This window comes from Onychostoma macrolepis, chromosome 05 (assembly GCF_012432095.1).
Source record: "Onychostoma macrolepis isolate SWU-2019 chromosome 05, ASM1243209v1, whole genome shotgun sequence".
NCBI lineage: Eukaryota > Metazoa > Chordata > Actinopteri > Cypriniformes > Cyprinidae > Onychostoma > Onychostoma macrolepis.
This window is the reverse complement of record NC_081159.1, coordinates 43,683,184-43,707,419: the sequence shown is the minus strand read 5'-3', so window position 1 is coordinate 43,707,419 and position 24,236 is coordinate 43,683,184. Positions and strand designations below refer to the sequence as shown.

General features: G+C 34.7%; 1 protein-coding gene across 1 annotated transcript; it reads left to right on the top strand.

The window, feature by feature from the left end:
* On the top strand, positions 1 to 23,137 carry ppp1cc (protein phosphatase 1, catalytic subunit, gamma isozyme). The gene is made up of 7 exons (XM_058777009.1): positions 1 to 277; positions 9,539 to 9,670; positions 10,127 to 10,357; positions 11,494 to 11,598; positions 13,082 to 13,305; positions 21,073 to 21,207; positions 22,210 to 23,137. The coding sequence occupies exons 1-7, from the start codon at positions 223 to 225 to the stop codon at positions 22,297 to 22,299; spliced, it is 972 nt and encodes a 323-aa protein (XP_058632992.1). The 5' UTR covers positions 1 to 222; the 3' UTR covers positions 22,300 to 23,137.
* The last annotated feature ends 1,099 nt before the right edge of the window (positions 23,138 to 24,236 follow it).

Here is a 24,236-nt window from a genome sequence, read left to right as displayed (position 1 = left end):
CGGTTTCCAGCAGCTGCACTGTACCGCTGTTACTGCATGCGCGTATCCTTCCGCAGAGCCGGTGTGCCTCCGCCGCAGCACGCTCCAAGCTCCAAGCTGAGATCTGAAATCTTTTGTTTAGAGTTTCCCTGTGACAAATCTGTTTATTTTTAATCGAAATAGTTTTATTTGTCGTGCCTGGTGTGTTTTGAGCGGCGCTGTTTGTGTTTTATTCGGCTAGTCATGGCTGACATCGACAAACTCAACATAGACAGCATCATTCAGCGCCTGCTCGAGGGTGAGTTTCACGTCAAGAAACGGCTAAAATGTTCTTATAATAGGATAATCAATTTCAAAATTATTCTTATTGTAGCGTATGGATATGTATATGACTGATTTATCAGCTATGTGGGTCGTATTTAGAGCTGTTGAGCTGAGCTAACACGGTTAGCAGAGCGTTAACGTTAGCTGCTTACTGACATTAACGGCTGCGTTTCAAATATATAGTGAATTTCCTACCTAGACAACATTTGTGACACGTACAGAACGTCTCAGTCGGGATAATTGTAAAATTGTGTTCTGAATAGACAGAGTTTTGGGGGAACCGTTCAAAACGCGCCGATGATGCCCAAAAATGCAGTCTACATAGGCAGCTCACTAGGCGTTGAGACACGGCCGAGCTGCGAGTTACGCGCGGTTTCTGTGCTTCATCGTTAAAAACAAAAATACACTATATAATGTTGACAGGTGTGATATTAAACACAGCTTTGACCGTTCAAAGCACTTATTATTAAGGTCCTAAATTCGTTAAAACTTGGAAATGACAGAAATTGAAATGTTAAAATTAAAATAATTAATTTATTTTTTGTTAATATTTATTTCAGTTCAGATGTAATTTATCTTTGAGAGTGTAATCTTTATAAAATTATTATTTTTTTTTTGCAGTGATAACAAACATCTTGAAAAAGATGTGAGAACCCTGTTTGAATAGACTGAAATAATTCCAAAAACATAACACCATAATCTCATTTAGATTTATGAATTATTTTATTGATATATTTTATTTTCTACTGTAAGCTCATAAGTTTATTATACAAGTGAATGTTTTATGATGTTATTGCTTTATTGTATGCATTATAATAAAGCAATAAAACTCATAACTACAGTAAATACCATGTGCTTATGCAAAAACTTTATTGTTTTATTGTGTACAGTGTAATACCAATTCTTGGTTCATGATAAATGTATTTACGTAACTGCTGGTTTCGGTTTTGTGCAATATTTTTATACGCAGAGCAGTTCATCATTGCTCATCTATTTTTTTTAGCTTGATGCTTTGACTCATATAGATGTAATGAGTTCTTCGAGGGGTGTTTTATGTGTATCTGTTTATTTATTAATCATAGAGGGTCTCGAGGGGCTTCAGCCCATTTTCACTTTGAGTTTATTTAGCAGTGACTTCAACACAAGAAACATGCTTTTGTCCTCTTAGGATTGTTTCCATACAGTGTGAAATAGATGTGTGATTGAAATGGTTTTGTATATACTTTGTATTGTGTTTGCATTAGTTTTTAACATTGTAAAGTAGAGATATGTCATCATTTGGCACGTAAACATGGATTTTCATAATTTATGTGCACTAAAGAACAGAACACGTACACCTTGAATCATTCTCAGAAATGCTTATTGAAAGAATCGCTGTGATTCATTTATTATGAATCATTATCTAGACTAGGGTGGTGTTCATTTTTGTGGTCAAATCACTGATTAAAGGCATTTTAAGGTGCTGTCTGATAACTTATGTTTTTATGATTTGTCAGTATAGTGTAGAAGTGACAGGAAAGTAATGGATTCTGGAAATGACCTGATGCAGAGTCGCTGCCTATTGTGCCAAATTGTGTTTTTTGCTCTATTTGTGGCTATTTTTGTTGCCGTTTGACTTTGTGTTTGAGCCAGATGTATTTTTTAATGCGGGCTGTTCTCACGATACTTTATAAAGCTAGCTGTGTTTCTTAGAAACCTCTCCCTGTTTTTTCCACCTCGTCAGAGTTTACATGGAGCCAGTTGCACCACCTGCATGTTTATTGCTATACAGCCTAGAAACCAGGCTGGGGTGTGTGGACTGCACCTATATCTGCTCGCCTAGCATTAGTACGGCTGTTCCCTTGGCAGTCTGCTCCTGTTACATAACCTCACTTGGTTTAATGCCGCCCAACGTGGTGCCAGGACCTGCCTCGTAGTTCATGGGTGGAGAATATCAGTCTTGGAGACCGAGTCCTTCTCAGATTCATGAAGTGTTGAGGATGAAGAGCAGAATACATTTAAAGGAATAGTTCACCCAAAAATGAAAATTGATGGAAAAAGGAACCCTCAGGCAATCAGAAATGTATATGAGTTTGTTACTTCATCAGATTTGGAGAAATTTAGCTCACCAGTGGATGCTCTGCAGTGAATGGGTGCCGTCAGAATGAGAGTCCAAACAGCTGATAAGTCCATCAGTTAACATCTGGAGAAGACAAATCCAGCATTAAGATGTTTTTAACTAAAATACGAGTCCATAATCCATAATAACGCTTCCTCCAGTGAAAAAATGTTCTGGTCTGAATCAGGAGAGAAATCTGCACAGATCAAGCACCGTTTACAAGCCAAAACAGCTCAAAACAAATATGTGGCTGGATTTTGATGTGAGAGACAACAGGAGATGCACTTTTTCACTGGAGGAAGCGTTATTATGGATTATGGACTCATATTTTAGTTAAAAACATCTTAATGCTGGATTTGTCTTCTCCAGATGTTAACTGATGGACTGGAGTGGTGTGGATTATTGTGATGTTTTTATCAGCTGTTTGGACTCTCATTCTGACGGCACCCATTCACTGCAGAGCATCCTGCAAATATTCTAACTCTTCCTTTTAGTGTCTCCCATCTTTAAACTTATCCCAGATGTTTTTAATTCACACTTAATTTTGTGCTTATTTATTGTTGTTAAACATATTCTGTTCGGTGTAATTCACAAGAAACAAACATAAAAAGACTTTAACGCTGAAGAACAGATTCACAGGTTGACATACCATCTTCATAGGGCACACTTAAAAAAATGGAACAAACTCATGACTTTAGTAAAGATGTAAATCAGGACTGAAGCACTAAAATAGTAAATTTATTTGACACAGAGCATAGAGCATACGTTTTCCTTTTACTTTTTTAAGTGTTTGAAACTTTGAAATTTCATCATGAAGAAATAAAGTAAATTAAGTTTACATTTCTTCCATTTACATGTGTGAATATTTACATTTATGCATTTAGCATAAGCTTTTAGCTTTTATTCAAAGCGACCTATAAAAGAACGAATGCAATACAACACCAGAATACAACATTTACTCACCAAAATGACCACATTCACACACTCAGAAAAATGTGCATTCAAAAGATTCTTTAAAAACAGCCCATCTTCTAAAACTAAGGGATGAGTATTATTCATTTTCACTGAATACCATTTAAAAACATTCACCCAAAATGTAGAAGTAAAATCACAGCAGGACAAAAGGTGTTCAAGAGTTTCAGTGAAACACAAGTATGCATCTCAAATTATTAAAGAAATTCCCCTACTGGATGTTTCATAAACAGGATTTTGTAATTAACCTAAAATATGGTCAGTCATTAATAGATATGAACAGCATGAATGTTTGAGCATTCCCTCTTGATTATTGGCTTTTGTTAACTGAAAAAAGTGATCAAGGCATGTTATTGTAATTACTAGCTCGATGATACATAAACCAAATGCATTTGTACTCATCGTACCGGACTGTAATATTTTCCTGATGACTCACTTAGTACTTCAAGTATAGTCCTGTGTATCGAGCAAAGTAAACGAAGAAGCTCACTGAAAGAGAAGAAGCATAAAGATGCTTTTCCACACTCTTCAGCTGTTGTGTAACGTGCTCGTACAGTGTGTGAGCTCATGAAGGTGTAGTTAGGAATGTGTGTCTCGTTCCAGGGAGTTTCAGATGCTCAATGACACGGCAGTGACTTCACCCGCATAGCTGAGACACGCTCGACAAAGTCATTTAACTTGTGCTTGAGTCATCTTTTGGCTTCAATCACTCTAAAGCTCCAAACTCAAAGCTTTGCCGCACGTTTTGTGTGTTTTAATCGTTCAGAAGTGTTTTTCGCATCAAGCGGGCGGATCTCCCGCGTCTTCCGCTGTGATTTCTTTGTAGTGGAAGTGTTGGTGGTGCAGAAGGAAAGTCCAGCTTTGTGGAGCACTGACTCATAGTGTGCATACTAGCACAGACACAGCCAGAAACCTCGTGATGTGGCCGATCTGTGCGCCAGTGTCGGGGAAGCGGCTTTCAAGCTTTTTAAGGGGGCAATTTGTTTTTTGTTACATAAGTAGCAGATTATATAATTTAGCATTTCAGAGCAGTGTCAGTCTGTCACAAAAACAATGAGGATCTCAATTAAGCTGACGGCAATATACTTGAAAACAAAAGACAGCTTAGTACTAGAGAAAACACCCTATTTTATATCTGCCTGACGTCCTTCAGTATTTAAAGGGACAGTGCACTCCAAAACGTTGCAGGTTTTGGACGTCTTGACTCCTTGTTGCGTTTTCCGTCAGCGTTCGTGCCATTTTTGGCTGAGTAAATGATGACAGAGTTTCATTATTGGATGAATGATTCCTTTAAGAAAGTTTTAGCTAATGGTGATGAAGCGACTTGACATCATCTCGTTGAATAGCGTCACTGAGCGCTCATTGTTGTGGCTTCTGTTATAAGTCTCACAGCCCTGTTGTGTGGAGTGTGTCAGCCGATCCTCCCTCTCTCGCTTTGCTCTGTTAGAGTTTGTTGACATGACATTTATGCAGAAAGCCAGTGGAAACTCGTTTGGTGTAAATCACTCATTTATTCCACTTTTACACCTGTGTGCGTATGTGTATTTAATTTTATTTATGTTTTTATTTCAGAATTATTACTAGTATTAATATAAAAATAATATTATATTATAAAACCTGCAACGTTTTTGAGTGCACTGTCCCTTTAAATACTGGTGGACGTCACTATGTTTTGGATGCAGGCAGATATAAAATAGGGTGTTTTCTCTGGTACGAAGCCATCTTTTGTTTTCAAGTATATTGCCGTCAGCTTAACTGAGATCATATTATTTTAATTTTTTATATACAATATATTGTTGTCACGGTACCAAAATGTCTGTATTCAGGACCAATACCAGTGAAAATCCACGGTTCTCGGTACCAAAGCAAAACACAAAAACATGCTAATTAAGAAACACATTATTTTTATTAATAAAGTTAATAAAGCACAAAAATCAGTGCCATTCGTTATGCTTATTTAAAAATGTTCAAGTTTTTCCACAAGTAATAAAAGTATTTTAAAAAATTAAACAAGTTTCACCCAAAAGTTTTTGTCATATTTCTGCTGCAGCTGTAAAAGGAAAATATCATATACTTAAGTAAAGCAATGGGCTGAGTCTGGCCAAATACAACATTAGATCATTGACAACAGCTAAAATATAACTTTTCAGTAAATAACAAACCTCAGCTTTTATAATAAATTTAGATAAGATTACATATATTTTTAAGACAAGTGTATATCAAATAGATGGAAACTGTAGTATTAAAAACACTTTACAATAAGATTCCATTTGTTAGATAACATGACCTATCAATAAACAATAGTTATATAGCAATTATTCTTCTTGGGGTTCATTTCAAAATTTACTAATACATAAGATTTAACAATAAGATTTAGATTTTAAGTCTATACAGGAGATAAAATTTGACTGTACTTTCATTTATTCTAAACTGTTTACATATTTAATTTTAAAGGGCTTTTAAAATTAAATATGCTAGTTATCCAGCAAAGAATAACAACTAAGTAACTAGCTAAAAAAAACAAAAGCCCAGAACTGCTTTTCTGACGGACTGATGTGACATAAACACTGTTAACCGTTGTACATTCTCTAACACGCGTATTTTAGATTCACAATTCATTTAAAAGCCTCTGGTGTGTAAAAATAGTAAATACCATCATGTCCTCCTGTTTTTTTTACCCTAATAGTTATAGGAGCATTAAATAGTTAATAAAGAAACTTCATTCTGTTAGCTTTATACTACAGGGCCGTTGAATGCTTGAATCTGATTGGCTGCCGAACGTTCTAAAGTGTGCAATTATTTTCAGGGAAACGCACGGCTAACGTAGTTCCAGGCAGCTCTTGTCCTCATTACATGAACATATCACTTTGCCAAATGATTTCTGTTATTTCAAAGGTCTTACAACAGCAAAATAACCAAAACCCACAACGACACTGGCCAAACAAATAAATATAGTAATGATAAAAAGGACAGATCATGTCCATGTTTTTGCCACAAAATTACGTTTTATTATGTACTGAAAGCACATACTCTCTCTCTCCTCACAGACCGCACATACATAAGTTACAGTTTGCACACACACTAACATACATCGCGCTAATGTTGTTAGCGCTACTCTGACGATTAAACAACTTAAAAACTACATGACTTCTCACAAGCGAGGTAACAACAACGGCGCTGTTCGTGAACAAAAGGAACTAAGTTTCACTATAACTACAGACATTGCTGCAAGTAATCTCTCTCTCTCTCTCTCTCTTTCTCTCTTTCTCATAACTTAGTTATTAACTGCATTAATCTGCTATCAACGGCTCAAGCCTCTGTTACTAGGTTTAAAATGATGTTTTGGAATTAGCAACAAGAGGCGTTGGATGAGATGCGGAAGAAATAATCCTACTCACAATAGCGATTTAAGTAGAAATACTGGACGAATGCCATGAAATATATCATCTGATCGATGTCTTGAGGTGTGGCAACCGTAGTATAAGCGGAATAATTGACTTCGGTCCGTTGAATTATTAGAAAAATAATGCACACCCAAGGTGTAACTCCGCTTAGCGTGTGTGTGTGTGTGTGTGTGTGTGTGTGTGTGTGTGTGTGTGTGTGTGTGTAAGAGACTGAGTGAGTGAAAAATAATGCACGGTGCTTATGTCGACTGTATTTATGTGAATACACACCAGTGCAGGCATTTTGACACTCCGTGTTTTTAGGCGATCCACCGAAGAAACAGTCTACTATGCTGCTCCGTGTTCCACTCGGACCTCGCGCGCAGAAAACATCCAGTCAGAAGCGCATTGAGCGGATACTGTCTGTCTTTTTAATATCAAGAATGTCCCACTTTACTGTCTCGTTCATTCACGTTCCTTTATTAATAACGCTAACAGTCCCACCCGCTGAAAGCTGCGCGGAAAAAGCGAAAGAAACCGGCGAAATGTTTCAAAGTATAAAATATATAAAACAAAGTATATGTTTCAGTCCTGTCACTTTTTTACATACTTTTACACTTTGTCTGCTGTTCAAAAATTTGTTGGTAAAGGGTGAGAGATCTGGCGAGCCATAGGTTCCCGACCTCTGCTTTAGACAATTATTATTAATTATATTCATAATAAATAATGTCAATCATTATATTTTAAAATCTTTTTGTTGTTTTTATTTAAAGTTTTTAATATTCACATTAAATAATATATAATATTACGGTCTTATTTTTATATGTAATTTATTTGTATTAGATATTTACTATTTTTATAAAGTTTTCATTGTTTTATGTTAAAATTTGTATCATATCTGCTTCATCACAGCTGTACATTTTAATTTTCTGATTTTATTTTAACTTTTCAATATCTGGTGAACCCCAGTTTGGGGAAACCCTCCTGTATGTAAATGTAAATCATCACAATCCTACATCCTGGTAATTATGTTGTTTTTATTTCACAGAAACGGTATATATCTCTATTTTAGTTGGTAAATCAGTGGAAAACTGATTTGTATTAAATAACCATTTCAGATGTCTATATTTGGATAATCCAGTTAAATACTGCGTACGGTATGTACCGTCCTCCCACCCAGCCCTAACTCTCAGTAACCAGCAAAACAAGCTTCAGTCCAGAGCTGCAGAACTGTGTGCCAGTTGCTCCAAACACGGGGTAAAAATAGAAATGCTGGGCAGTAACAGGCCATCGTGGTGCACAGGCCAGCCTTTGACTATTCCCTGGAGTTCCAGCGCAATAAAAACGCGATCGATGTGAAAATTGCGAACATCGTGAGTAGGAAGACGTTGGAAGCGGGCAGTAATGGGACTGCGGGATGATCCGTGTGCTTTCGGGAGAGACTGCTTTACACATTAGGGATGAATCCTGTAGGTCACTTTGATCCTCTGCAAGTAGGGCACGTCTGCAGACAGGAAGACAAACCTAACCTACTTCCCTTCCCTGTGCTGACGGATCACAGAAAGGCCATTAAAAACGCCACGTTTATCTGCATAATGCCACAGTTTTCCCTGCGAGCTCAAGTAGTGTTTGTCCAGAATTACTGCAGGGTCTGGATTTGCAACTCTGGACGCTCGCTTGCGAGAAACTGTTGCACAACTAACCAGATAATTACATGAACGATGACGTCTGATGGTGATTTAAGTGTTGACTTGTGTTTATAAATTGTCCACATCTTTGTTTTATCTTACAGCTGTAGGCAGAACTCTGGGCTTATTACTTATTATTCAAATTAAAGCTTATATAAATGTTTTATGCCTTCATTTGATTACATAAAAAAAATAAAATAAGAACTTAAAATAAGAAAATACATTTTCTTTGTATTTAGTTTGTATCAAAACATAATTCCAGAAAAAAATGAAACTAACACAGAATTTCTGGGGTGAAAAAAAAAATTAACAAGAAAATTTCATAGGGCCCTATTATTTGTAAACAATTTAATAAATTATTAAATTGTTAAAGTTTTATGAATTCAGTTGATTAGACATGCTTTTTGATTATTGCAATTTAAACCATTAAAAAGGAATTAAGAAAAATGTAAACAGAAAACACTGAAATTGGGAAAAATAAAAAGCATTACATAGGGCCCTGTGAATTACATTTTTGTTAAACCTTTCATTTAAATGGTGTACATTTTGTGATTTCAATTAATGCTTTTTGATTACTAAATTTTGAATTAAAATGGGAAAACAAACTGAATTTGAAAAAAGTGATTTTTTTTAATTACTTGAAATAAAAGTTTAAAATAGTTAAAAAATAAATAAATAAAAAACCTTAAACTTATTTCAGTTAGTTGGCATTTTTGTTTAGTTTAAGCTTAAGTACTAAAATAAATGAAAGTAAAACTGAAATAGAATGGAATAAAAACTATGCACATTTTAAAAAAGTAATAAAAATTATAAACTTGATGTATAACAAAATTAATAAAACTATAATGAAAATAAAATGTAAAACTAAACTCAAAATATAGCCCTATAACAAAATATAAAATGGGAACTATAATAGTATATTAGTGATACACTATAGTAACTCTGTTTTTAATCATCGAGTGTTACATATGTTTATTGCTTGCTTTTATGTATGTTTTCAGTTTTGGTTTCTGCATGTTATATTTTCCCATGGCAAAGGTCAAAGAGCCGAACCGGTGCGTTAGCTAACTGTAGGTTTGTTTGTGCGTCTGCAGTGAGAGGGTCAAAGCCTGGCAAGAACGTTCAGCTGCAGGAGAACGAGATCCGTGGATTGTGTCTGAAGTCCCGCGAGATCTTCCTCAGCCAGCCCATCCTCCTGGAGCTGGAAGCGCCGCTGAAGATCTGCGGTGAGTAACACAAACCTTTAGTTAAATCACACTGCAGATATACCACGTTAAAAATAGAAATGCTGAATCTCTACTAGGGATGGGCGATACGGGCTTCAAAATATATCACGATATTTCTGGTATTTATTGCAATAAAGATGTCAGTGTCGATAATTCAGGGAATCCTGTTTCTTTAGAGAAAAGTATTATCCTCCTCCTCAATTTCACGTCCGCCTTCCGCGATGTCGCTCCGCACGGTCGCACACAGAAATATGTCAGCAACTAGACTTTATCGTTATATCATGGGAAGACTAATTCTTATCATGGGGGGAATTTTTACCGGTATATCGCAAACGATAAGATATCGCCCATCCCTAATCTCTACTACTGTCAAATGTCTTTCAGAGATGGTTTAGCCTGTCATGTTGTTGAAATAGTCTGTTCAGCATTCAGCGAATGAGACTCTCGTCTCCACAGGCGATATCCACGGACAGTACTACGACCTGCTCAGACTCTTCGAGTACGGAGGATATCCTCCGGAGAGCAACTACCTGTTCCTGGGCGACTATGTGGACCGAGGGAAGCAGTCTCTGGAGACCATCTGTCTCCTGCTGGCCTACAAGATCAAATACCCTGAGAACTTCTTCCTGTTGAGGGGAAACCACGAGTGTGCCTCCATCAACCGCATCTACGGCTTCTACGATGAGTGTGAGTGTCCAGTAGATACTGTGCCATGATTACTGCCTGTGACTTCCACCATGCACCTGTAAACCTCTGCTGTGCAGCACGTTGTTTGCCAAAAAAACAAAAGGAGTTTTTTAATTGGATTACTTTTTAAAAGATTAATTGCTAACATTTTATGCCTTTTTTGATTACCACCATTTTTTTTTTTGTATAACTTGATTTGTATTAAAAAAAATTAAGAAAGTAAAACAGAATTTGGGGAAAAAATAAAATGGATTTCATTGGGCTTTAAAAATATTAATCATTAAATTATTAAATTGTGTATTTCATGACTTCAATCAGGATTATCGTTGCCAAAAACTAAAACCATAAAACAGTTTTTGTTACTTGAAATAAAAATGAATGAAAACTACATATACATAAAAAAAGAACTAATAAATGACAAAAACATGCAACAAAATTACTAAAACTTTAACTAAAATAAAAATAAAAAGTGTCAAAATATTAATAAAAATTATGATAGTATTTCAGTGCTGCTAAAATAACACTGACTTCAAAAACGTAGTTATTAAATATGTTTTTGATTACTAAAATTAAAACCGAATTGACCAAAAAAATAAATAAAATTAATAATCATAGTGCCCTACCTGATGTATAAATACACACAATTTAAATATTGCTTTTTGTATTAGCAGAACCAGATTAAAGAATTGCTTTTGTGGTCATTTGCTAATAAAAATGTCAATAGACCTTTTTTTTTTTTTGTGAGCAACAACATGATTCTGATTTAAGGTGTCCAGATTGTTTGGCTGTATATTGTAATCACTAATCCTGCTGGAATACTTGGCCATCGTGAATGTTCACATTAACGTAATCCGCCACATGGACAGAAGCAAATGCATGACCAGATTCCACTGCATTTAACCATGTTTTAAACTATAATAAGAGCAAAATGTGTACTTTAAGCAGAACTCTGACTCTCGTTCAGTGCAGAATTAATTATTTAGCGCTGTTGCAGTCGTGTGTGTGAGAGTGAAGGGAACCGCTGTGTATTTTTAGCAGAGTCTGTCCCTCTAGAGCTCTTTTTATTCATTTACATTTTAACCACTTTTAAATAATAAATCCTGAAGGTGATATTAAGCTCAAGTTTGTGTGTTTAGGCAGGAGACGCTACAACATCAAGCTCTGGAAGACGTTCACAGACTGTTTCAACTGTCTGCCCATCGCTGCCATCGTTGATGAGAAGATCTTCTGCTGTCATGGAGGTGGGTGTGGTGCTAAAACCCTCTAGATAACCCCGAGAGACTTTCACCTGCTAAACAACGAGCGATGAACTCTTCTGCTACGTGGAATGTCCTGAATGTGCGTTTTTATGGCATCCAATGTGTGACTGTGCACAAGTCTGACGTCAAGTCCAAGTTACGTCACCTGTCTTCTGTCACGAGTCCAAGTCAAATCTCAAATCCGTTTGGAAATCTTTTTCTGCATGTTACTGGTTAGTTTTATAAACACAGTTGCTGGACATTTAGTTTAATATATATTTTTTATATTAGTTTACTACATAAATGGCCAGTTGCAGGATGTTTAGTTTAATATATATTTTTAAAAACATATTTAAAAATATTTTCAATTAAATATACACTACCGTTGAAAAGTTAAGGGTCGGTAAATATTTATAAAACAATTATTTTGAAAGAAGTTACTCCTGCACACCAAGGCTGTATTTATTTGATCAGAAATACAATAGAAATAGCATTGTTGTGAAATATTATTTCTATTTAAAATAGTTGTTTTCTATGTAAATATCTGTTAAACTGTAATTTATTTCTGCAATCAAAGCTGAAATTGCAGCATCATTACTCCAGTCTTCAGTGTCACATGATATGTCACATTCTAATATACTGATTTGCTGCTCGAGAAACATTTCTGATTATTATCAGTGTTGAAAATGTTGCCCAATATTTTTGTGGAAACTGATATATTTTAGGATTCACAGATGAATAGAAAGTTCAAAAGAACAATATTTGTAAACATAGAAATCTTCTGTAACATTACAACATAATAAGCATCAGTTTAACACAGCCTTTATTAAAATAAAAACAAAAGCAAAGAAAATAGCAAATAATTGATTTTTATAAATGATATAATCTCAGTTAGAGTGCTAAAAAAATTAAAACGTATGTAACTGAATTAAAAACAGCATTTAATGGTATATTTTTGTTGCAGAATATTACAAAATAAATCATAAAGTGTTATTTTTCCCGGTCATTAATTTGAATGTCCATTCGAACTGATTTGCTAAAGTGATGCTTCATGAGAAAGAAATACTACTTAAGTTAGTTGCATCGCTACTTTTAGTAATTCCTCAATCAGACGATCTTTCTGTGACGAAGCAGCAGCAGGAAGGACTTCAGATACGTGATGCATGTAAAACGAGAAGCCTACTGTTTACTGTCGCTCTGAGACTCTCCTCTCTGCGTAGTTCTTACGCCGCAGGATTGTCCCATGTGTTGTTGAAATGTTTAGGGTGTGTAAATCATCTTACTTCATCACTTCACGATTTGCACTGACATCATCTCCCACATTTCTGAGTGCTGAGTCAGTGCGAATCCCGGGCGGATAGTGTGTCACATGTGATCTCTGGACAGATGACGCGTTATAAGGCCTCGCTTTCCTTAAGAAACTAGGAACTCATCCAGTGGACTTTCTAAGAACGTGAAATCTCGAGCTGTTTCTGCTCTTCCTCAGGTCTGTCTCCTGATCTGCAGTCCATGGAGCAGATCAGAAGGATCATGAGACCCACAGATGTCCCGGACCAGGGCCTCCTGTGCGACCTGCTGTGGTCCGACCCAGACAAGGACGTGCTGGGCTGGGGCGAGAACGACCGAGGCGTGTCCTTCACCTTCGGAGCCGAAGTGGTGGCCAAGTTCCTTCACAAACACGACCTGGATCTGATCTGCAGGGCCCACCAGGTGAGTCTTCAGAATACATCGAAATGAAATTTGATATTTTTAGTACGGGTTATTGCAGTTGTCAAATCATGAAGGCTGCATTTTAATTAAATAAAATTAGAGTGGCTTGGCTTTTGGTTTAATGTGCATGTAAACAACCATCGCTTCATTGGCTATGTTTACATGCACAACTTTTGTTTCAGACTGAATTCATTCCAATTGATGAATCTGAATGTAGTGTTTACATGAACACTAAATGAAGTGATCGGGTTGATGTGTGCGTTTATATGTCACAAGCTTTGACATGCGTACACTGCAGAAATATAGAGTTTCCCGCTGTTTGTGCATAATAACAGTTTCTTTATTCGTTTTAAACAGCAGAATTAATATTTAGCCATTTCTTGTCATAATTTGGAGTCAGTGAACACATACGGCTGTGCCATGCTGCTTATTTATCACTCAGTAAAAACGCCCGTCCCCGAGCCCAAAAACCAGCCGTTTGTGGATAAGAATCTAAAACAAGGGCTAGTGGGACGTTGTCCTGCTTCACTTCACAGACGCTGAGTGAAATGACAGAACACTCATTTATTCAACACTGAATTCAACAGGAGGAATAGTTTGTTCTGTGCGTCATACGCCATTACGCTATTTCTGCGTCATTGCACATGTGAAGTCCTTTCAGTTTCGGGGTTCGGTCTGATCGAGTGTTTACATGCGCTCTCAATCATATTAGAAAAGGAATAAACCACCCCTTTCAATCCAATCGAAATTTCATTCAGATCGAGCTCAGTTGGATCGATTTAGGTGTTTACATGAATGCTTTTCAGTCCGATTGAGCCTTCAGTCCGATTACAAACTGATTATTTGGGTGCATATAAACCTGCTTATTGTGAAACTGGTAAAAATAAGTAGTTTAATATTTGAAAGTGAAGAAATTAAGACTTAAATATTGGTATTTTAATTTTACGGACTTACCATAAAATTCTGTAGTTTTTTTATACAATAGTACTATTACAGTATATTTTTATTATTTTGTTTGCAATATATTTATTTTATTTTATATTTGTATGCAGACAAAATGGCAAAATAAAAGTTTTACTATAAAATTTTTAGTATTTAGTATTTAGTTGATTATTTTACAGTACAGTAATTTTATTGTAATATATTTTTCTTTTTTGATTTATTGATAATCACAATTTTATTTTATAGCTGTATTGAATAAGTTAAAAAAGTGTGAATATAAAAGTGGCCTATAAAAGCTAAAGTGGAAAGAATTGCTTTGGGAACACTTTCACAATAAGGTGTCATTTGTTAGCATTAGTTAACAACATTAGTTAACATGAACTAACAATGAACAATACTTCATTTAATTTCAACATTTAATAATACGTTTTTAAAATCAAAAGTTGTTGCTGTTTGCACTGAACTAACCAGTGTTGTTTTAGTATCATTTGAGATACTATTACAATTTTTATTAATATTTTATTTTATTTTATTTTATATTTTTGTTTTCATTTGAATTTCCCTTAAAGTTTCAGTAATTAAAATAATTTTGTTGTTTTTATTAGTTTTTGTTGGACTTAAATGTCTATATAGTTTTTGTTAATTTTTAAACTTTAGTTTATTTTAGCATGCCAAGATAAACTATATGAAAATGACAATATAAATTTTCAGTTAACATTTATTTTAAGTAATGCATTATTTTTTTTTTAGTTAACTATAAAAACCCTGGAACTAACATGAGCAACAATGAACAATTATATATTAAATAAAATTTCTTAAATTAGTATTTTATATACCCAAGTGTGAACATGCATGTTTTTCCCAAATTGTTCAATCCCTAAAAGGATGGTTCATACTCCCAAAAAAATTATTCAGAGTAAAAAGTCATTTTAAAACTTTTTTTTAATTTTTTTTATGCAGATACACTTCCCAACAGAATCACCCCAATCATTTAGGAATAATTCATTCTTTCCAAATATGGCTATTCAGGTCATTTGGTGAAAATTCCTGTCTTTTTCCATGTTGCATGATACAGTGTATTACATAAAAACTAAATATCGCAATGTCAGGTTTCTCTAGTGTCGTACAGCTCTAGTCTTGAGTTCGCCAAGTAGTCTGTCTTAAGGAATTACATAATTTATTGTTGCATGCTGTGGGTTTGTTGCAAAAGCTGCAGTGTCTGTAGACGCGGTGCTATAGACGGATTTAGACTTTCTTAGAGAGGCTTTTACCCTGCTGACAGTAATAGTTACTGTTGGACTGTTAGCATGCTGCTGTCAGCACACTAAAACACCTCGGAGAAGAGTCTCCAAATGTATCCCCATCTAAAAATGGGAAAAGATAAAAACACTAGTCGACTTCACTGATTGGCTAGCCAGTTGTCAGACAGCTAGTTAATGAGTAGCCGGTCTCTAGTCACTGTACGTATGAGCCAGTGGTCAGATCGTCTGGCTCGGCTGGGCGAGTCGCTCAGTTTCACCTTACATGAAAGTCCAGTTATTGGAAATGTGAAACTGTTCCTGGTTAAAAGCGCGGGATGAGTCACAGCGGTGCATGCTGAGCCGGCCGCGCATGAGTCTGCAGATATGAGACGAGCCTTTGACATTGGTCTGATGACGCAGGGCTTTGATACGAGTGTGGGACGCTCCTTATGTCTCTGTGTGTGTGCTGTTCCCTGAACCCTAATCTATATCCACTCAGACTGTAATCTAGTGACTCACCAGTGCTCAGCAGCACATGCACAGGGACAGTAATCGGGTGCCGATTCTGTTCAGTTTCATGTGCTTTTCAGTGTAGAGGCCTGCGTGGGACTGTTTTCTTAAACCCGCACCCACCTGCGCCCGCAATGTTTGTGTCCACTCCTGCAGACTTTCTCTCAGAGCTTGTAATATGTCAGCTACACAAATACTCAGACTAAATATTCGTAACTTAACATCCAGAATAGCAGGCTTTAAACATGATTGCATTTAAATAAGATGAAGTAATGCTAAACCAAAGGACCACACCTGACAAAAACATTCGGTATTTTTTTTATTAGCGTTATAAAACATTAACCGTTAAAATAGTTGTTAATAGCAGCACCTCAGTTTTTAAACGTACTGCTTGATACACACGCACCAAACGTTTAACTAAACAAACAGTTGAAGTATGCTAAATAAGCCAAAGCAAAATATGAAATAAATTTAACTTAAGTAAATAAACACAGAGAACTTAGAAAATAGGTATGCCGCCTCAGGGCAGAGGTGCCAGATTTACACTTTTGCACATTTATCGCAACTTACGAAGTTCAACTCTTTCCCATTTTTTTCAGTGACAGTTGAGAATTGTTTCCAGATGTCTGACTTGCCTTGCTTTGCTTTTGTCAAGTAAACAGCCGCTTTAATTTTCTTCTCAACTTAATGTGTTGACTCCATTTCTATTCCACACCAAACCCCACTGTTCCCCGCGGGTCTCCCACAAAATTTTCTGACCGCCTACTCTCGCCCACAGCAAAGGTAAAGTTAATAAAGCTGGGTTTTGACACAAATTTCACGATTTGATTCGATTCTATATATATATATATATATATATATATATATATATATATATATATATATATATATATAATATCAGGAACAGTACATGCCAAATTTTCTCAAGAAAAAAATCTCTCAACTAATGCTGTAAAATATACACGAATCAGTTGGTACTACATTATAATATTGAAGGTTAAAATTGACTGATTGTGCTATACAGCTGCTTAAATTTAATGAAGTTTTTATAATTAAGTTACAATTACTTAGTCTTTTTGATAGTAGCTGTCATCAAAACTTGGATGGATTTATTGAAACATAAATAAAACATTAAAGAGTAAAGATTAAACAGTAAAACATTATAATTAATATTTTATATGGTGCATATATTTAGCAAAATACTCCTCTCTACAGTTTATTTTTCTGGCTGACTAACGAGTTTATGGTCACCGAATATGCTTTCTGAGGTAAATGTGATGTTACATGAATTGTTTACACGCTGTTATATTGATGTGTTTGCGCGGCAGAAACACTGATTGAGCGATATGGATTGTAAAGTTGTAGTCTTTCTTTTGACTTGCCTTCAGATGTTTAGTCATGTTTATTTTGTGCTGAAGCTGGTATTAATGTGGAGAAGATGATCAGTTCACTGAGGCTCTGCAGCGATCTGTCACTCCAGATTAAAGGCGCCAAAACGGCATTTATTGTTTGAATACTGCAATACAATGGACATAAATTGAAATCTAAGACTTTGTTTCATATTAAAAGTACCAATGCTTATTGTGATTTATTGGTTGGGAGGTGTGTGTAAATTTTCCATCCATTGACTGAAAACAGGCTAGAATAATCGATTCTTGGGATTTAAGAATAGATATTGTTTCGTAAAAATGAGAATCGATTCAAATCGAGATATCAATATTTTAATTTTTTTTACCCAGCCCTAAAAGTTAAGCTGAATTACATAGCCTTATATCACAGTAGGAATTTTGCATCATGATGCAGTTTTGGTCAAAATTAGGTGAAAGATTAAATTTTGAAAGCGAAGAAATAAAGATTTAAATATTAGTATTGCCATTTTAGTCTTCATATAAAATACAATTATTTTTAGTATTTTTATTAAATACTTGATTTGCTCATTTTACTGTATAATGGTGTTATTGCAATTAGGGATGTCAACGATTAATCGACGATCAATTAATTGTCGATAAAAGATTGATTAAAGCTATCGGTGGTCGATTAAGCAATTTAATTTTGGGGTGTGTGCGGCTCGTGCGCAATTCACTAATGTGCTTTATTATATTCCAAACTTTAAAAGTACATTAAAATAGAAACAATACAAAGTCATTCAACATAGAAACCAATAGAAATTTAGTAACTTGACTTGGTTTAATTATAATTTCCTCAGATAAATGTTTCATATCGGGCTCTGCGCTTCGACAGGGCTGTGGGACGCGAGCAGGACATATAATTCATTCATACAACTTGTTAATTTGTTCCTACGACTTATTAATTTGTGGCCGTGGTCCATGTTTCATTCATTTGTTCCCTAAATAACCCATGATTTAACTAAAATGAGGGAACGAATTAATAAGTAGGAACAAATTCTTAATTCATGGCCATGAAATCTTTCATTTCCCCCGCATGTTTATCACAGTAAGAGATGCGAAAACAGTGATTAAAAGTGCGTTGGGGATTATTTTATTTTAAATGCCAATGATGTCAATTACAAACATTTCGATTGTGTTTTAAAATACAACAACGAGCACCATGAAACCATTTAAAGAGGCGCGTTCAGCGGTCTCCTTGACGGGATCTGAAACCGCCAACTAACTAAAATGATCCCAAACGTAACTACGGCACGCTTTCTTCATCAAACGAGCATAATCACATCTATTCATTTAACAAATAATAAACAAATAAATAAATACATTTTTGTAAACGAAGAAATTAAGGCTTAAATATTAGTATTGTTATTTTACAGTCTTATTTGTAGTAATTTTATTAAATGCTTAATATATTATTTTGTTTGACTTATTTAATAATAATCGCAAAAGAAATCCATGTTTTATAGTTGTATCACAGTGGACATTTTTGTATCACAATATAATCAAAAATCATAATATTTGTATAATGCAGTGAATTAAATACTATATATATATATTATTATTTTATTTTTTATTTTTTTTGTATGCCAAAATATTGTTAAAAATGAATTAATTGACACTTAAATATTAGTGATGTAATTTTAGTATTTTTCTTAAATACAGTTGTATTATTGCAATATGTTTATTATATTGTTTGCAATATATTTATTATTTTTTTTAATATCTTTTGATCATTTTTTGTTTTTTATTTAAAACTTGATGATGAACTCAAATCACAAGATGAGATGATTCCTATTAAAATGAATGCATCAGTTTGACATCAGTGTAAAAACAGATTAATGTTATGAAACACTTCAGTTCAAAACTATAGACTCAAAACAGTCAAACTGTTATTCTAAAGCAAATTGGGAATTGTTCTGCTCTGTATTTTCACTTTACTCAGTGCTCGTGTGTAAATGATATAAAGCAGTCTCTCATATCTCATGTTGCCTGGTTTCAGTGACGTCTTCCTCTCAGACTTTGGACCTGAAGAGTTTTCTCTGGTCTTGATAAGGATACTAAATAAAAAGATACTAAATCTGCTGTCTGATTATTTCACTTCATCAGCTCAAAGGCCGTTTCACATCAGGCTGAAACACGTTCAGATTCAGTTTCAGTGGGGTTTTTTTTTTTTTTTACTTGCCCTGAAAATGTTTTGACTTGCATTGGCATTTTTTATTTATTTATTTTTTGCCAGGAAATGTCTAGAAGAAAATACTTTATTAATTAATTAGGGATCTTTTTACGAAATCTTTATGATCCAAGTCTGATTCTGGGAGTCATAATGCAACTCTAAAATGTTATCTTATCAATTAATAAAAATTCATATATATATATTTTTTTTACTGTAGATTTGTGTTAAGACAAACCTACTGACTTTAATTAATTCAAATTTCAAATGTGTGCTTTTTTTTTTAATTCATTTATTTATACAATTATATATTTTAATATTTACAAATGAATAAATCTCAACAATTGTATGTTAAGAATTATTGACTTTGAGTGTTATTTTAGTATCACTGGGATTCTATTGTAGTTGTTTATATTTTGAGTAAGTTGTATTTTTATATTTTCAGTTTTGGTAATTTTGTTTTAAGTATTTTTTAGAAATCTGTCTTGTTTTCATGGTAGCGCTTGGGGGGTGGGGGTATTAAAAATAAAGATAATTTAATCAAAAAAATTACTATTGATTTGCATTAATATAAGAGCAGTTAGTGATAAAATTAAATGTTTATTTCTTGGTTTCTAAGTTGATGCATACAAAATGTACTTTTTAACAACAGTAACGTGCAAAATTTTTATATAGAAAATTAATATATGCTATTCTACTCGCATTAAATGTACCATTATTCTTATAGTATTATATGTAACTGACCGATAACTTCAGTGATGATGAAAGGAACACTATGTGTGATTCTTGCAAATTGAAGAAAGTTTTTCAAGGCACTTTGTGACTTTTCTCACTTCAAGTGCAGAACTATATTATACTAGTTATTTTATGATTTCAAAATATAAAGGAAATAGAAATGAATGACTGCTGCCATCCACAGGTTATAACGCTGATTTAATGTCTTTTTTAATCTTACACCAGTGTTTGTTCAGCACAGTATATTTTGGTCATCCCATTAAATCTAACATTCAGTTTGGATCATTCAGGAGCTTTAAAGTGCTGGAAACAGTGTGAAATGCTTCCAAGTCATTGAAAATTGCTTGAATTTCTCTCTCAAAAAGGCTGTACAAACCCTGAGATGTATGTAATAACATTCAACTATGGTTACACCGTGGTTACAGTTAGCGTTACTGCTTCTGGTTTTCTGCGTCAGCGCTGTCTGATCGGTTTATAACAGAGATTTCTGTGCATGTCATTAGATCTCGCAGCAACCTTTATTCAGCCTGCGGCGAATTCAAACGCTTCTCGCTGGATCTCGCAGCACTGTGCTGTAACAGTGTCGCAAAATCAACGTTGTGTTCTGAGCTCGGACAAGTTTGTTTGCGTCGCAGGTTCATTACGCTTCTGTTTCGTTTGCCGTGTGATGTTTCTCATACGCAGCGCAATGAAATGCAGTACTCAGAGCAGTGATGTCTAGATCCCGAGCGTCTCCTGAACTTCCTCTTCCTGTGTGTCGCAGGTGGTGGAGGACGGATACGAGTTCTTCGCCAAGCGGCAGCTGGTGACTCTGTTCTCCGCACCGAACTACTGCGGAGAGTTTGACAACGCCGGAGCCATGATGAGCGTCGACGAGACCCTCATGTGCTCCTTCCAGGTACAGGACGGTCTCCTTTAAATCAGCGTTTGATTTTAACCTTGTGTGCACAGGAGCTGCCATGCACCCCGTCCAAACGTCATTTTACTGTTTTTATGAAAGCATATTGTTTGTGAGACTACATGGAAAATTTTGTTTTATTGAATTTTTTTCATGTATAATAGTAATTATTTAACACTTTTTTTTGGTGTTGAAAGTCATTTTAAGTGAGATGTTTTTTTGTTTTTTTGGGGGGAAACCATTCTCTGTCTAAATCTGGCAAATGTGCATCATAATGTTTTATAAACATTTATTGTCCGTGAAAATACAAAGTAGTTTTAAAAGTTAATTTAATACAATATTTTAAAACAAAGGACACATGGTGATGGCAAAAAAAAATTGGAAATTATATTAAAATCACATTATTTGTGAGACTTCATGGAATATTTTGTTTTTAGTCATTTGTTTGGTGATTGTTTTTATTTTTATATAATGCATTAATTTAGTAAATAATCATTTGAAGTGAAAATACAGTTTTTTGCTCTTCTGTTTTTGCCATCAAACTTTCCCAGGGACAGCAAATGAAAATAAACACAAAGTTTTAAAAATTAAACTTTTTTTAAAACAAATGACAAAAGATGATGTTTAAAAGCACGTTTAAAAAGGATAAAAAAACCCCCCAATGATGCTTCCAGGACCTCAGACATATACTTTTCCTTAAACAGACATTTAATTAATATTAATTTAAAATGTAAATTTAAATCTAAATCACATTCATTTAAATTGATATTAAATGATGTACATTTATATTAAATTCAAATTTGTACAGAATTCATTTTTCAAACATGGTATTTTTTTTATACATGCAAGATGACCGTAACAGTTTCAAAATGAACTCGTCAAAAGACGATTAAAACTCATGAGAAACAAGGAAATGCGGACCAGAAACCGGTCATGTTGTGTAATTCATTCACTGGGTTGTTTTTCCTCAGATTCCCGTTTAATCTGATGTGTTTATTTCAGATTTTGAAGCCGGCAGAGAAGAAGAAGCCAAACTCCAGTCGTCCGGTGACTCCTCCCAGGAACATGGTCACCAAACAGGCCAAGAAATGAGGCTCGCGCGAGCCGGCCGGCCGGACTTGTATCATATGCTCGGATCAGGAGCCGTCCACTGCATCTTTATTTCCCTTCATTACCTTGTTTTCCTCATTTACCGTCCCGAGCAGCCGCTGGCATATTAGAGGGGAGCCTTTTAATTTCACAAACGGCTTTTTATTCCCACTTCAGGACGACGTATCAGTGTCTCCTCGCATAGAAATACAGGAGGAACGCCACGCCTGGATTTTTATTAAATCGACACGTTTAAGATGATTTGTGCTCCCGATCGCCCCTGCAAACCACTGTGAACAAACCAGTCTGTTTTTATGCACCTGAAGCTTTTTTGTATTTCGGTCTCGTGAATGTGCCATGAGGTTTGACATTCAGTCCGCTTTTATCATTTAGATTTTTTTTCATGATTGCAAACGAACGGATGTTGTGTGTGTGTGTGTGTGTGAACTAAAACATCAAGTTTCTTTGTTTTGATGCGATGCCTTGTTTTCTTCTTCTTCTTGGGTTTTGGCATGTTGATTTGTCGATCTCTCAGACGGACGTTTCTGTTGCATGCGTTAGTGTTAGAGGAATAGGACACAAGGCCTTGGCTTTCTCTCAGGGCATGCCACCTCCAGCATGTCTTCAGAATAATGTAGCTCCTCATCAGGTAAATCACGTCAGGAAAACCTTTTTCTTGCAAATTTCTACAGTATTTCATATAAATTCTCTGTTTAACCCAAACTCTCACTGTAAATATACAGGAAATGTTTTGTTCGGTCTGGGCAATAATTCACAGTTTTCCACACTATAAGTAATTGTTATACTTGCAGAATAAATCGAAGGGAGATGGAAACACCAATGCAGCGTTCGTTTGTGTTCATTTCAGACATGCATTCAATTTAAAGGTCAAATTAAAATGAATTCAAAACTGACCTGACAGATTTTGGAGCCAGGTTCACTAATCATAAAACTAAATTCATAACTTCAGTTTTATTTCATGACTTGAGAATTATTTTGTATTCCCTACAATACTTTTAAATTGTTCTTAAGAGGTAAAAAATTATATAAATAAACATTGTAATTGTTCTTAAATGAGCAAATGTTATGTTCAGTTATGTTTAAGAATTTGAAGATTGAAAATTAAGAAATTAAATGTTCTTAAGAAAATATTTGAGAACTTAAATGTACTTAGAAAAACATTTCAGATTAAAAAAAATGTTTTTAGAGAAATATCTGAGAGTTTAAAAAGTTGCTTTTAAGAACTTGAAATTCATAGAAGAAATTTGAGAACCAACAATGTTCTTAAGAAAATATTAAGTACGTACTTAACCCAGGATTGGTGCAAACTAAAGTGAAATTGAGCAGGCTAGCCAGATAATCCGGCTTCATAGTACAAGCCCCAGGGTTTAGTTGGTCAACCGTGCACTGTTTCAGTCGCCTCAAAATAGCGATGAAGTTTTCCCAGATAATACGCTACATCGCATGTGAGGATCCTGCAGGTGGCGGATCGTTTATAGCCGTTTCATTTTGATGGCAGATTGTAATCCAGAAAGGTTTGTGTGTTTTTGAAACATGCGACTGAAATATAGATTATATTCCAGTTTTAAATGCGCTTCTGATTACACAAGATTTGTATTTTAAAGAAAACCAGTTCGAAGGAAGAATAATTTGCTTTTTGGGTTAAATTTCTTTATATGAAATTCGAATGGCATGACAATTAGAGATTAAACAGAAAATATTTGACAACTAAAAAGATGTACTTAAACTATTTAAAATGTGTAGAAAAGTTGGGTGCCCAAAAAAATACAAATTTTTGAGAATTAAAATTCTTAAATTACTAGTATTTTTAAGAACATCGATAACTGAATTTTATTTTAAGATTGAGATTTTTTTTTTTTATAATGCATTGCACTTGGAACATTATGCTGACTTGAATGAAAATTTTTTTATCTTTGTAA